The sequence below is a fragment of the Anolis sagrei genome, chromosome 4, assembly GCF_037176765.1.
Source record: "Anolis sagrei isolate rAnoSag1 chromosome 4, rAnoSag1.mat, whole genome shotgun sequence".
NCBI classification, from domain to species: Eukaryota; Metazoa; Chordata; class Lepidosauria; order Squamata; family Dactyloidae; genus Anolis; species Anolis sagrei.
In genome coordinates, this window is record NC_090024.1 from 240,671,374 (window position 1) to 240,686,242 (window position 14,869).

Sequence of the window (14,869 nt, forward strand, 5' to 3'; positions counted from 1 at the left end):
ACCCTAAGAAAACACAGTATTTTCTAATGGTCATGGGGATTCCATGTGGGAAGTTTGAGTCAATTCTATCGTTGGTGGAGTTCAGAATGTTCTTTGATTGTAATGAACTATCAATCCCAGCAACTACAACTCCCAAATGTCAAGATCTTTTTTCCCCAGACTCCACCAGTGTTCACATTTGGGCATATTGAGTATTCGTGCCAAGTTTGGTCCAGATCCACCATTGCATGAGTCCACAGTGCTTTTTGGATATAGGTGAACTACAACTCCCAAAGTCAAGGTCAATGCCCATCAAACCCTTCCACTGTTTTCCATTGATCATGGGAGCCAAGTTTGGTTCAAATCCATCGCTGGTGGAGTTCAGAATGCTCTTTGATTATAAGTGAACTATAAATCCCAGCAACTACAACTCCCAAATTACAAAATCAATCCATCCCAACCCCACTAACATTCACATTTGGGTATATTGGGTATTTGTGCCCAGTTTGGTCCAGTGAATGAAAATGCATCCTGCATTACATTATGATATATAAGAGTAGTAAAATGACTGTTATGAAGTAGCAACGAAAACAATATTATGGTTGTGGGTCACCACAACATGAGGGACTATATTAAGGGGTCACAGCATTCGGAAGGTGGAGAACCACTGCCCTAGATTGTGAAAAAGCAATCCTGGGGGCTGCAGACCTAATCACACTAGAGAATGAATCCACTTTAAATCCAGTTGCTGCCTCCTGCAGAATCCTGGGCTTTGTAGTTTAGGGAGGAGCCTTCAACAGCCTCACTAAACTACAAACTCCAGAATTCTGCAGGAGGCAGAAACAGCATTTAAAGTGGAGTCATTCTCTAGTGTGATGAAGTAGCTGGAGAAGGCTAACACCCTTGTAAAACTGCAATTCCTTGGATTGCATAACCTTGAACTGAACTGCATCCTTTCTCCAGTGTGCTTGCACTCTCCAGACACTCATTGCACTCCCTAGTTGACTTCCTTGTGAGTGGGATGCCCCTCTTTTCCTTCCCACATTGGGCTTGGAAGGGTCTTCCCTTTGAGGAAGCTTTGCAAGGAGGGTGGGTGACTGGAGAGGGTCTCATTGCCCTCTCTTTTGCAAAGAGCTGCAAGTTGGCCCCAATGCAAGAGGACCTGGGTGAGGGAGGAAGCAATGCTGGGTTTCTGGGTTGTTGTAGGTTTTTTGGGCTATATGGGCATATTCTAGAACAGTGTTTCTCAACCTGTGGGTCGGGACCCCTGTGGGGGTCGCAAGGGGGTGTCAGAGGGGTCACCAAAGACCATTCAGAAAACATAGTATTTTCTGTGGTCATGGGCGTTCTGGGTGGAAAGTTTGGTCCAATTCTATCATTGGTGGGGTACAGAAAGCTATTTCATTGTGGGTGAACTATAAATCACAACATCTACAACTCACACATGGCAAGGTCTATTTTCTCCAAACTCTACCAGTGTTCACATATGGGCATATTGAGTATATGTGCCAAGTTTTGTCAAAGGCTTTCATGGCCGGAATCACTGGGTTGTTGTAGGTTTTTTTGGGCTATATGGCCATGTTCTAGAGGCATTTTCTCCTGACGTTTCGCCTGCATCTATGGCAAGCATCCTCAGAGGTAGTGAGGTCTGTTGGAAGTAGGAAACTGGGTTTATATATCTGTGTGCCAAGTTTGATCCAGATCCATCATTGCTTGAGTCCACAGTCTGGATATAGGTGAACTACAACTCCAAAAACTCAAGGTCAATGTCTACCAGACCTTCCCAATATTTTCTCTTGGTCATGGGAATTCTGTGTGCCATGTTTGATTCAATTCCATCATTGATGGAGTTCAGAAGGCTCTTTGATTTAAGGTGAACTATACATCCCAGCAACTCCGGCATTACCAAATGACAAAAATCAATCACCCCCAAACCCCACCAGTATTCAAATTTTGGGTGTATCGGGTATTTGTGCCAAATTTGGTCCAGTGACTGAAAATACATCCTGCATATCAGATATTTACATTACGATTCATAACAGTAGCAAAATTAGAGTTATGAAGTAGCAACGAAAATAACATTATGGATGGGGATCACCACCACATGAGGACCACCACATAAGGGGTCGCGGCATTAGGGAGTTTGAGAACCACTGTTCTAGAAGCATTCTCTCCTGACGTTTCGCCTCCATCTGTGGCAAGCACCCTCAGAGGTTGTGAGGTCTGGGTTTGGCTGTGGTCGCTTGTTCCCAGAGACTCTTTGTTGCCCTTCCTGGCTTAATGGCTGAGGCCCCCTCCCCCTCCGGCCCTCTTTGTGAGGGTCACTAGGAGCTTCCCCCTCCCTCTCCCATCCAGGAAAGTGGGGGAGGAGGAAAAGCAGTTCACACGTTGTTCTCTAAGCAGGCAGACCTTGGGAAGGTCAATTTCTATGCCGAGATAGAGAGAAGGATTGCCCACTTTGGGGGCCGCCCCACAAACAATGATTTGGGGGGATGCAAAGGAAGGACGCGCCCCCCCTCCCTCTTTGCCTTTCCTTGCCTTGAGAAAGGATGCCATTCATCAAGAAAGGGCAAAAGAGGGGAGGGGGAGATTAATTAGCTCGCCTTTCTTAATCGGATTGATTCAGAAACATTATGATTCCCCCACTCTGTAAAGAGTGAAAGTGGGAACTACACTTGCACCATAGTATGATCCTTTTCTCACCCACGAAAGCAAGTGGGGACTTGCTCCTTATTATGATCTGATTCACTTTTTCCTTTTCTGGGAACTCTCTCTCCAAAGGACACAACCCGAAGCCAACACAACCCACGGACAATACAGCACGAAGGCAAGTGGAAACCCCTTTTCTTCCCCAAAGGCACAAGCTGAGGATTCTGTGCGGGTCGTCCCTTGATTTTCTTCCTCTTTTTTCACAGACGAGACAGTCCTTCACGGCTCTCCCTCCCCCATTGCCACGTCCACGCGAGATTCCGTCTCCCGTGGGCACAGTACGAATCCCCACAATAATAAATTAGGGTTTCTCCCAGATGCCCTTTTTTTGCGACCCCGCTTATTCACAGATCACCCCACGAGCGAGCCCTTCGTCCCCACGTCCACGCGAGAACACAGCTGAGGTCCCAGTGAACCCCAAAAGGATCGGTGCGGATCATCCTTTAATGTTCTCCTTTTTTTTATGCACACATCGTCGCACGAGACAGTCCTTCGAGGGTCTCCCTCCCCTACTGCCACGTCCACGCGGGATTCCACCTCCCGTGGGCACAATACGAACCTAGCAATAATAAAATAGGGTTTGAAGTAAACCTCTTTTCTCCCAGATGCCCATTTTGTGCGACATCACCCCTTATTCCACGTCCACGAGAAGACACAGTTGAGGTCCCAGTCAACTCCAAAAGAATCTGTGCAGGTCATCCTTTCTCCCAGATGCCCATTTTGTGCGACATCACCCCCACGAGTGACCCCTTCATTCCACGTCCACGCGAAAACACAGTTGAGGTCCCAGTCCACCCCAAAAGAATCTGTGCAGATCGTCCTTTCTCCCAGATGCCCATTTTGTGCGACATCACCCCCACGAGTGACCCTTTCATTCCACGTACACGCGAAAACATAGTTGAGGTCCCAGTGAACCCCAAAAACATCTGTGCAGATCGTCCTTTCTCCCAGATGCCCATTTTGTGCGACATCACCCCCACGAGTGACCCCTCCATTCCACGTCCACGCGAAGACACAGTTGAGGTCCCAGTCAACCCCTAAAGAATCTGTGCGGATCGTCCTTTAATATTCTCCCTTTTATTCACACATTGTCCCACCGACTACTCCTTCACGGATGTGTCCCCCCCCCTTCCCCACTTCCACACGAGAACACACTCGGGATCCAAACAACTCCCTTTCTTCCGGACGCCAGAGGAGGAAGCTGTCAGTTCTGTGGATCTCTCTTATAATGGTCTTCTACAAGGCAGCCATGGCCAGATCCACGCGGGATTCTCCCCTCCTCCTCCCAGTTGGGTTAGGAGCGAGTCCCTTCCTCTCCCTATCTTCACCCTCCACACGCCAAAGCATGAAGCTGTCAGTTCTGTGGATCTCTCTCATAATGGTCTTCTACAAGGCAGCCATGGCCAGATCCACGCGGGATTCTCCCCTCCCCCTCCCAGTTGGGTTAGGAGCGAGTCCCTTCCTCCCCTTATCTTCACCCTCCACACGCCAAAGGATGAAGCTGTCAGTTCTGTGGATCTCTCTCATAATGGTCTTCTAAAAGGCATCCACGCGGGATTCTCCCCTCCCCCTCCCAGTTGGGTTCGGAGCGAGTCTCTTCCTCCACAATACGGAAGCGTTGGGGGTCCGAGAGAGCCCCTTCCTCCCTCCAAGTCTCCCTCCTCCTTCGCCCTCCACTCCCACTCCCACGCGAGACCTGCCCACCCTCCCTTCCGCGCCCGCCTACCCATCTCTCCCGGCTCGGCGCCCCCCAGCCTGGCTCCGGCGGGCAGCTCCGGGAAGGAAGTTTCCAAGGGGTGGTAGACGGGGGTCTCTCCTCCTCCATCCTCCTCCTCCTCTTCCTCCTCCTCTCCTTCCTCTTCCTCCTCCTCTCCTTGGCCCGCTCCGCCTTGGAAGGCGTCGGCTTTGGTCTTCTTGACCAGGAAGGAGCGAGGCATCTTGGCGGACCCGAGGTTTCAGCACTTTGGAGAGCTCCGCCGCCGTGGAGTGGCTCCGGGAGGGGAGAGGGGGCGGGGCCATGGGGGGGAGGAGCAAGGGGCGGGGCCAGGAGGGGCTCCCCTCCCTCCCTCCCTCCCTCCCTCCCTCCTCCCTCCCTCCCTCCCTCCAGGAATCGCTGAGGTCAGCAACACGCCGCACCCCTCCCCTTGGATGCCTTTCTATGGGAAGAGAGATGGGGGAGGCTCAGCATTGCTGGGATCCATCAAAGGGAGGCGTGGAAGGGGGGGGAGGGGGGAAAATGGGGGGAGAAGGGGGCGGGGCAAGTGGGGGAGCAGGAGAGGGGAAAAGAAGGGATTCAGGGGGGTTGGAGGAAGAGGAAGGGTCTCCCCCTTCGCCCTGTCTGTTAACAAGGCGAGAAGTGCGCCCCCCTTGCAAAGTGGGACCCCCCCCCCATAGCACAAAAGGCCCTCCCACAACCTCCCCACAGGGTTTGACCCGGTTCAGGCCCCAGAGAAGGAAAGTCGGGGCAAAAAACAAGGAGAGGCGACCCGGGATAAACCCCCCTCTCTCTCTCCTCCGCTGCCTTCATTCTCTTTCATTTGTTGCACAAAGAAGGTGGAAGTTCTCTGCTTATCAATTCTCTTTCCGGTTGTCCTCTCTTCCTCTCCGTCGCCTTTATCCATCTCTTTATTTATTTTCTTTCTTCCCAGGCTCTGTTTCCTCCTTGATCGATCGCTTTCCTCCCCTCGTCTGATTGATTGCACCTTTCTTTCTTTCTTTTTCTCTCTCATCCATTCAATCCTCTTCCTTTCCTCTCTCTTTTCCTGCTCTCAGTCTCTTTCTTTCTTTCTTTCTTTCTTTTTCTCTCTCATCCATTCATTCCTCTTCCTTCCCTCTCTCTTTCCTTGCTCTCAGTCTTTTTCTTCCTTCCTTTCTTTCTTTCTCTCACCCATTCTTTCCTCTTCCTTCCCTCTCTCTTTCCTTGCACTCAGTCTTTCTCTCTCTTTTCCTTCCTTCCTTTCTTTCTCTCACCCATTCTTTCCTCTTCCTTCCCTCTCTCTTTCCTTGCTCTCAACCTTTCTCTCTTCCTTCCTTCCTTCCTTCCTTCCTTTCTTTCTCTCATCCATTCTTTCCTCTTCCTTCCCTCTCTCTTTCCTTGCTCTCAGACTCTTCCTTCCTTCCTTCCTTCCTTCCTTCCTTCCTTCCTTCCTTCCTTTCATCTATTCCTTCTTCTCCCTTCCCTCTCTCTTTCCTCGCTCTCAGTCTCTTTCTTTCTTTCTTTCTTTCTTCTTTCTTTCCTTCTCCGTCTCCTTCCTCCCCCCATCTCTCTCTCTCTCTCTTTGTGTGCGCCTTTAATTCTCTTTCTCTGCCTCCTTTATCAGGCGTTTTCTCTGTTTCTTTCTCCTCCTTTCTCCCTCGTTTCCCTTCTGCATCTTTCGTTTTGCTTTCTTCTGGACAAGTCACATTCTCTCAGCCAAGGCAAACGTCTTCTGAACAAACCTTGCCAAGAAAACCCCAGGATAGAGTTTCCAAAGGTCGAGAGGCTGGCAACAACAACAATAAATCCTTCTATCTATCTGTCTATCTAACTTACCTTCCTTTCAGTCTTTCTGCCCTTTCTATCTTTCCTATCTATCCTTCCCATCTTTTTAGCCTGTCTATCCTTCCTTCCTTCCTCTTTCTAACTTTCCTCCCTTTCTATCCTTCCTATCTATTTCTCTATTCTTCCTTCTTATGTTTAGTATATTCTCCCTCCCTCCCTCCCTCCCTCCCTCCCTCCCTTCCTTCCTTCCTTCCTTCCTCTATCTAACCTTCCTCCCTTTCTATTCTTCCTATCTATCTATCTATCTATCTCTATTCTTCTTTCCTATCTTTCTAGCTTGTCTATCTATATATTCTTCCTTCCTTCCTTCCTTCCTTCCTTCCTTCCTTCCTTCTTCTATCTAACCTTACCCCTTTCTATTCTTCCTATCTATCTATCTATCTATCTATCTATCTATCTATCTATCTATCTATCTAGCCTTCCTATCTTTCTAGTCTGTCTATCCTTCCTTCCTTCCTTCCTCTATCTAACTTTCCACCCTTTTAATTCTTTCTTTCTTTCTTTCTATCTATCTATCTATCTATCTATCTATCCTTCCTTCCTTCCTTCCTGTCTTTCTAGATTGTCTATCCTTCCTTCCTTCCTGTCTCTCTAGCCTTCTTCCCTTTCTATCATTCATATCTATCCTTCCTTCCTTCCTTCCTTCCTTCCTTCCTTCCTAGCCTATCTATCCTTCCTTCCTTTCACTTTCTAACCTTCCTCCCTTTCTGTCCTTCCTTTCTATTTGTCTATCCTTCCTTCCTCTCTTTCTAGCCTGTCTATCCTTCCTTCTTCCTTCCTATCAGTCTTTCTATCCTTCCTTCCTTCCTTTCTCTCTAACCTATCTTTCCTTCCTTCCTTTCACTTCCTTTCCTTCCTCGCTTTCTATCCTTCCTATCTTTCTAGCCTGTCTGTCCTTCCTTCCTTCTTCTTTTGAACATTCCTCCCTTTCTACCCTTGCTATCTATTTATCTATCCTTCCTTCCTTTCTAGCCTATCTGTCTGTCCATCTATCTATCTATCTATCCTTCCTTCCTTCTTCTTTCTAACCTTCCTCCTTTTTCAATCCTTCCTAACAATTTATCTATCCTTCCTCTCTTTCTAGCCTGTCCTTCCTTCCTTCCTTCCTTCCTTCCTTCCTTCCTTCCTTCCTTCCTTCCTTCCTTCCTTCCTTCCTTCCTCTCTAGCCTATCTTTCCTTCCTTCCTTTCACTTTCTAACCTCCCTCCCTTTCTACCCTCGCTATTTATTTATTTATCTATCCTTCCTTCCTTTCTAGCCTATCTATCATCTATCTATCTATCTATCTATCTATCTATCTATCTATCTATCTATCTATCTATCTTTCCTTCCTTCCTTCCTTCCTTCCTTCCTTCCTTCCTTCCTTCTCCTTTCTAACCTTCCTCCCTTTCTATCCTCCCTTTTTATCCTTTTATCTTTCCTTACTTTCTATCTTTCTAGCCTATCCATCCCACCCATCTATCTTCCCACCTATCTATGTAACTTTCCTTTCTTCCTTTCAGTCTTTCTAACCTTCCTCCTTTTCTACCCTTCCTATCTTTCTAGGCTGTCTATCTATCTATCTATCTATCTATCTATCTATCTATCTATCTATCCAGTTCCTTCCTCCTTTCCTCCCTCTCTTTCTATTTTTCTATCTATCCTATCTACCTACCTAATTATCCATCTTTCTAACCAACTAACCGACCCCCCTTCCTCCCCTCCTGCATTTCTGCCTCTCTTTCTATCGCTCCTTCCTTCATTCTTTTACATCCTGAAACATCAAATGTATGCAAGCGGATGGAAGGGCGAAGAAGGCAAAAGGGGAACTGTGCCTCTCTCCCTTTCTCTGCCAGCAATTTGGAAAGACCCCAGCCCTCCTTCCTTCTCCCCAACCTTTCCCCACTATAGACATTCCTTCCTCTTTGCTATGGGGGGAATTCCTCTATGCCCCTCTTTCCTCCTTCTCCCCCCTCCTCACTGGGTGCAGGGCTGCTGCTTTGACATCCCCCTTTCTCCTATAGGCATGATGGGGAGGGGGAGGGCTGGTTAACTCTTTCCTCCCCTTCCCTTGTGTCCAGCCAAAGGCAGAACAATAGGGACACGTGTCTGAGGAGGAGGAGGAGGAGGATATGAGAGAGAGAGAGAGAGAGAGAGAAGGGGGAAGGATGCTCTCTCTCCCCCTCCTCCCCCCTCCACTGCCTCTCCCATCGTCCCTGATGTCTTTGTCTTGGTGCAGAATTAAAATCCCAGGCCCCTTGAAGGCCAAAAGAAAGCCTTCATCATCCTCCTCATCCTCCAGGCGAGCTGGCTTCCACCAAATAGGATCCATCCATTCATGTGAGCAGTTTCCCAAAACAGGCCAAAATAAAGTGCATGGAAAACAAAAGGAGTCCCTATATGGGAAAAGGCATGATATACATAAAAGCAATCAATAAGCTTGGGATATGGAGTCAAGCCCCTCCTTTGAGTCTCCTTATGGAGAGAGAAAGTGGAATAATAATAATAATAATAATAATAATAATAATAATAATTCAAAATCACCAGAAGTCATTGTGCAATTCAGTGTTGTAATCCCTAAAGGCTAGAGGAGAGCCATTGAATCCCTCTGTTTGGACTCAGAGCTCAATGCATGGGATCTCAGATTGGGATTCACCAACAGGATCCAGGCCTCTCACTGTAGTGAATGAGAATATTGATCCACTGGGATGTTCTGGTGGCTTTCCATTCATTTCCATCAAGGCCGAGGTCATAGGAGAACGGTTGACTTCAGAAAGTGACTTTGGGAAATTAGATAATGCAAAATCACCAGAAGTCATTGTGCAATTTCAGTGTCATGAACCCTAAAGACTAGAGGAGATCCATTGAATCCACTGGATTTATATCTGTTTGGACTCAGAGCTCAGTGCATGGGATTCACCAGCAGGATCCAGGCCGCACACTGCATGAATTGGAATATTGATCCAGTGGGATGTTCTGGTGGCTTTCGATTGATTTCCATGGAAGTCTTGGTAGGAGAACTGTTGACTTCAGAAAGTGACTTTGGGAAATTAGATAACAGAGGGGACCCCAAGGACCATTCAGTTCACCCTCAAACCAGGGCAGGAACCCAGCAGGTGGGCATCCAAACTCAGTTTAAAAGCCTCTAATGAAAGACTCCACCAACTCAAACAGCTCTCACAATCCAATTATTGGTTGCAATGCTTGAAAAATAAACCAGTGGGTTGCTGATTGCAGTGTCAACATGGCACATTGTTACACTATTTCCTGAACTACTTCACAGAGTGGAACTCTCCCTCTCTGCCCTGGAGTGTGGTGGAGGCTCCTTCTTTGGAAGCTTTTAAACAGAGGCTGGATGGCCATCTGTCAGGGGTGCTTTGAATGTGATTTTCCTGCTTCTTGGCAGGGTGTTGGACTGGATGGCCCATGAGGTCTCTTCCAACTCAATGATTCTATAGTTGTTTCTCTTCAATCCTGCTGTCACCTGGGATTGCAACATCGACGATCCACACTCTGTTTTTTAACACAATCATGAGGTCGAAAACTCTGTCTGAATTCAGAAGTCCCAGGGTAGTTTGACGTGTTCATTTTCCATAACCGTTTCAGGCTTGTGATCCCACCAGTTCTTTGTCTCAGGCAGATGGTATTTGTGGCACAAGTTCCAATGAATTATTTGAGCAACGGTGTTATGCCTCTGGTTGTAGTCTGTCTGCGCGATCTTCTTGCAGCAGCTGAGGATGGGATCTATTGTTTCACCTGCTTCCTTGCGGAGTCTACATTTGGGATCTGTCATCGACTTTTAAATTCTGGCTTTGATGGCATTGGTTCTTCTTCTTCTTCTTCTTCTTCTTCTTCTTATTATTATTATTATTATTATTTCTATTATTTTCCATTCCTTACGACAGAGTGGAAAATCTTTTTAAAAAAATCTTTTTAAAAACTCTCCAAAGATGCTTCTTAATAACTTCTTCAAAAGCAACTTTTGAAAGCCATGACAACCAGACCTCTTTGCACTATTGAAGTCAATTCACTATCACATATACCTGGACTGAAATGTGGCTTTGATACTGAAAAAGTGCCTGGATATGACTAACTAAGATGCATTTTCAATTGCTTTCATCTCAATAGACAGTTTAATTGCATGCTAACAACCTTTTTCATTCTTTTTTAAGTAAAATAGAAATGCAGTAGTCAAACAACATAAACATAAATGTAAAGATCTATGAGCAATGAATCCTACCAAACCACAACCATTGCTTTGTGTCCTAGGCTGTAGAGAGGCAGAAAATGAACTTGCTCCATCTTCAACATCCTTTCAGATATTTACACATAGCTCTTACGTCCTCTTCAAGATGAAAATAATTAGTTTGCTCTGCTACTTCTCAGAGGGATTCATTGTTTCCAGACCTTTGACTTAGGACTTCTCTTGATCTACCGGCTGTTAGAAATTGTGGGAGTTGGAGTCCAAAACACCTGGAAGGCCCAAGTTGGTCCATGCCTGGTCTAGATACTATGTTCCTATTGGTGCAGCCTAGAACTGCATTGGGCATGTTTTATGGAGTGGAGAGGAGCATTTGGAAAAATCTCAGTGGAGTTCAATATATTTCAGCTTCCATAGTTAGGAATATTAACCTAGCTGGGGGTAACAGAGGGAGCTCTCACCTTTGTCTTCATAGCTCATTTGTCAGTTTACCTGAGGCCCGTCTTCCTTCTGTGCCGTTGAGCAAAGCATTGACTCGGAATCCGCCCAGACTTTGAATAATGGTGTACATGGCTCTGGCCTGCTGTCACTGCCTGCCGCTTTCCCCGGCCAAACGGCCTCTTGGAAGGGCTCCCTTGGAAATCCACACAGCGTTGCCAGCTCGGTGATGAGATGAATTCTGTCCTCCACATCATCACCAGAGAATAATTTTATAGCCCCTGGAGGGAAGCCAAGGCCATTTGTTTCCCTTGCCTTCTGTTCTAGCAAGGCCTCAGGAAAGTACAGTGGGCTCTCGGCATCCGCTTGGGTTTGGTTGCAGGACTCACTGTGGATAGCAAAATCTATGGACTCCCAATTCCTATTGTTTACAGTGAATAGTACAATGGCCTCCTATACAGTGTTCCCTCGTTACTTCACAGTTTGATTTACATGGACTTGCTGTTTCGCAGATTTAAAAAAAATTACTGTATATACGAGTATAAGCCTAGTTTTTTCTGTATAAATAGTAAGGAAAACAAGTACCAAGAACAAACCACGAGAGTCAAGATGAAGATCCACCCAGAGGAAAAGTGTTCCTGCCATACATCAAGGGAACCACTGACCGCAGAGGGAAGCTGATGAGGAAACATAACATACAAACAATCTACAAACCCACCAAGAAAATCCAACAAATGCTATGTTCAGCAAAGGACAAGAGGGATCCTCTCACCTCTGCAGGAGTCTACCGTGTACCATGCAGCTGTGGACAAGTCTACAGAGGGACCACCAAACGCAGTGCCCAGACACGCATCAAGGAACATGAAAGGCGCTGCAGACTACTCCAACCAGAGAAATCAGCCATAGCAGAGCACCTGATGAACCAGCCTGGACACAGCATATTATTTGAGAACACAGAAATGCTGGACCACACCAACAACCACCATGTCAGACTACACAAAGAAGCCATTGAAATCCACAAGCATGTGGACAATTTCAATAGAAAGGAAGAGACCATGAAAATGAACAAAATCTGGCTACCAGTATTAAAAAACTCTAAAATTACAACAGCAAAACAACAGAAAGGAAACAACCAGGCACAGATTAACACCTCCCAGCAAGAGATTTTCCCAGGCTCAGGCAGGCCTTCAAATGCTAATGAAGGTGATCAGCTGAAACATTCACACCTAACTGCAGCAGGGAAGAGCTCCTTGCCCCACCCCAGCCATTCCACAGATATATAAACCCATTGTCCTAATTCCAACAGACCTCACTACCTCTGAGGATGCTTACCATAGATGCAGGCGAAACGTCAGGAGAAATGCCTCTAGAACATGGCTCTATAGCCTGAAAAAACCCACAAGAACTTAGTGATTCCAGCCATGAAAGCCTTCAACAATACATAAAACAAGTGTTGTTAAAGAATGGAACAAAGAGCTGACAAGGTTTGTTTGGAACAATAAAAAACCCAGGATTAATTACACCAACCTAACAGACGAGAGGAAAAGAGGAGGCCTAGGTCTACCAAACTTGGCTCTCTACAGCGAGGTTTGCAGACTACAATGGATACAGGAATGGATAAACCTGAAAAACAAAAAGCTGCTGACATTGGAGGGCCATGATCTGAGAGCAGGGTGGCACACGTACCTTTGGTACGGAAGGAAGAGTATAGAAAAAAAAATTGGAAACCACTTTGTGCACTCCGCCCTCCTGAAAATCTGGGACAAATATAAGAAAAAGATGTTTAGGAAAACCCCATTGTGGCTCTCGCCTTTGGAAGCATATCACAGGCGGGAAATGAGATGGACGATATGGCCTACCTATGAAGATTGTATAAAGAAAGAAAAGGGAACCATTAAACTAAGAACACAAGAAGAACTATGTAAGAAATTCCCAAATCTGAATTGGTTTCAGTAACTGCAGATAAATAATCATTACATTAAAGACAAAAAAAGGAGTATAAGCCTAGTTTTTCAGCCCTTTTTTTAGGCTGAAAAAGTACCCCTCGAGTCAAGGTTATTTATTATTTTACATTATTATTATTATTATTATTATTATTATTATTATTATTTCATTTATTATTATTTTCTATTTATTATTATTACATTTATCATTTTACTCTATTATTATACATTTATTATTTTACTGTATAACTGTTGTTATTGCTACATTCATTATTTTACTCTTTTTATTATCATTATTATTGTTATTACATTTGTTATGTTGCTCTCTTTATTATTATTGGAAGGATATCATAGAATCATAGAACCAAAGAGTTGGAAGAGACCTCATGGGCCATCCAGTCCAACCCCATTCTGCCAAGAAGCAGGAATATTGCATTCAAATCACCCCTGACAGATGGCCATCCAGCCTCTGTTTAAAAGCTTCCAAAGAAGGAGCCTCCACCACACTCCGGGGCAGAGAGTTCCACTGCTGAACGGCTCTCACAGTCAGGAAGTTCTTCCTCATGTTCAGATGGAATCTCCTTTCTTGTAGTTTGAAGCCATTGTTCCGCGTCCTAGTCTCCAAGGAAGCAGAAAACAAGCTTGCTCCCTCCTCCCTGTGGCTTCCTCTCACATATTTATACATGGCTATCATATCTCCTCTCAGCCTTCTCTTCTTCAGGCTAAACATGCCCAGTTCCCTAAGCCGCTCCTCATAGGGCTTGTTCTCCAGACCCTTGATCATTTTAGTCGCTCTCCTCTGGACACATTCCAGCTTGTCAATCTCTCTCTTGAATTGTGGTGCCCAGAATTGGACACAATATTCCAGGTGTGGTCTAACCAAAGCAGAATAGAGGGTGAGTATGACTTCCCTGGATCTAGACACTATGCTCCTATTGATGCAGGCCAAAATCCCATTGGCTTTTTTTGCCGCCACATCACATTGTTGGCTCATGTTTAACTTGCTGTCCACGAGGACTCCAAGATATGTAAACACATTTACATTGAAGAAGGTAAATAATCATTTAATCAGAGTTAATGTTAATGTTTTTACTTATATTTTATGTTGTTGGGGGCATTGATTTACAGTCGTAAACCACCTTGAGTCGCCTTCGGGCTGAGAAAGGTGGTATATAAATATGGTAAATAAATAAATCTATATAAATAAAAATGTAATGTTAGTTCGTGCTACCATCAGAACTCAAAAACCACTGGGGGAAGTTACACTAAATTTGGACACAAGACACCTAACAGTCCAATTTATGTCCTCCACTCAAAAAAATATGATTTTGTCATTTGGGAATTGTCGTTGCTGGGATTTATAGTTTACCTGCAATCAAAGAGCATTCTGAACTCCACCAATGATGGAATTGGGCCAAACTTAGCACACAGGGCTCCCATGACCAACAGAAAAAAACTGGAAAGGTTTGGTGGACATTGACCTTGAGTTTGGGAATTATAGTTCACCCACATCCAGAGAGCACTGTGGACTCAAACAATGATGGGTGTGGACCAAACTTGGCACAAATATTCCATATGCTCAAATATGAACACAGATGGAGTTTAAGGGTAATAGACTTTGACATTTGGTATTGTAGTTACTGGGATTTATAGTTCACTACAATTAAAGAGCATTCTGAAACCCACAAACAGCAGAAATGGGGCAAACTTCCCACACAGAACCCCCATGACCAACAGAAAATACTTAAGGCCATCCAATCCAACTCTCTTCACCGGGGCAAGAAAATGTAATCAGAGCCCTCCTGACAAAGAGCCATACAGTCATAAATATAGATAGATAGATAGATAGATAGATAGATAGATAGATATGATTCTCTCTCTCACACACAGATATAGTATCCCAGATTTGAAAGAGACCTTTAAAGAAGGACTATGATACGTTGCATATTCCAGAGTAGACAAACCAGGCACTCTCCACATCAACACTGACAAAGAAACAACAAGAAATACTGTTTACTCACAAGCAGAAAGGAATTACATATATTAGAAACCAACACTTTCTCGTTACTTTATTTTCCAG

The 14,869-nt window shown here is 45.3% G+C and overlaps 1 protein-coding gene across 1 annotated transcript in view; it reads right to left on the bottom strand.

The window, feature by feature from the left end:
* SCRT2 (scratch family transcriptional repressor 2) overlaps positions 1–4,686 on the bottom strand; it is a 31,531-nt gene extending 26,845 nt beyond the window's left edge. The window contains exon 1 of the mRNA XM_060771874.2: positions 4,415–4,686. Within this exon, the coding sequence (XP_060627857.2) occupies positions 4,415–4,625 (211 nt within the window). The 5' untranslated portion in view covers positions 4,626–4,686. The remainder of the gene's footprint in view (positions 1–4,414) is intronic.
* Between the last annotated feature and the right edge of the window lie 10,183 nt (positions 4,687–14,869).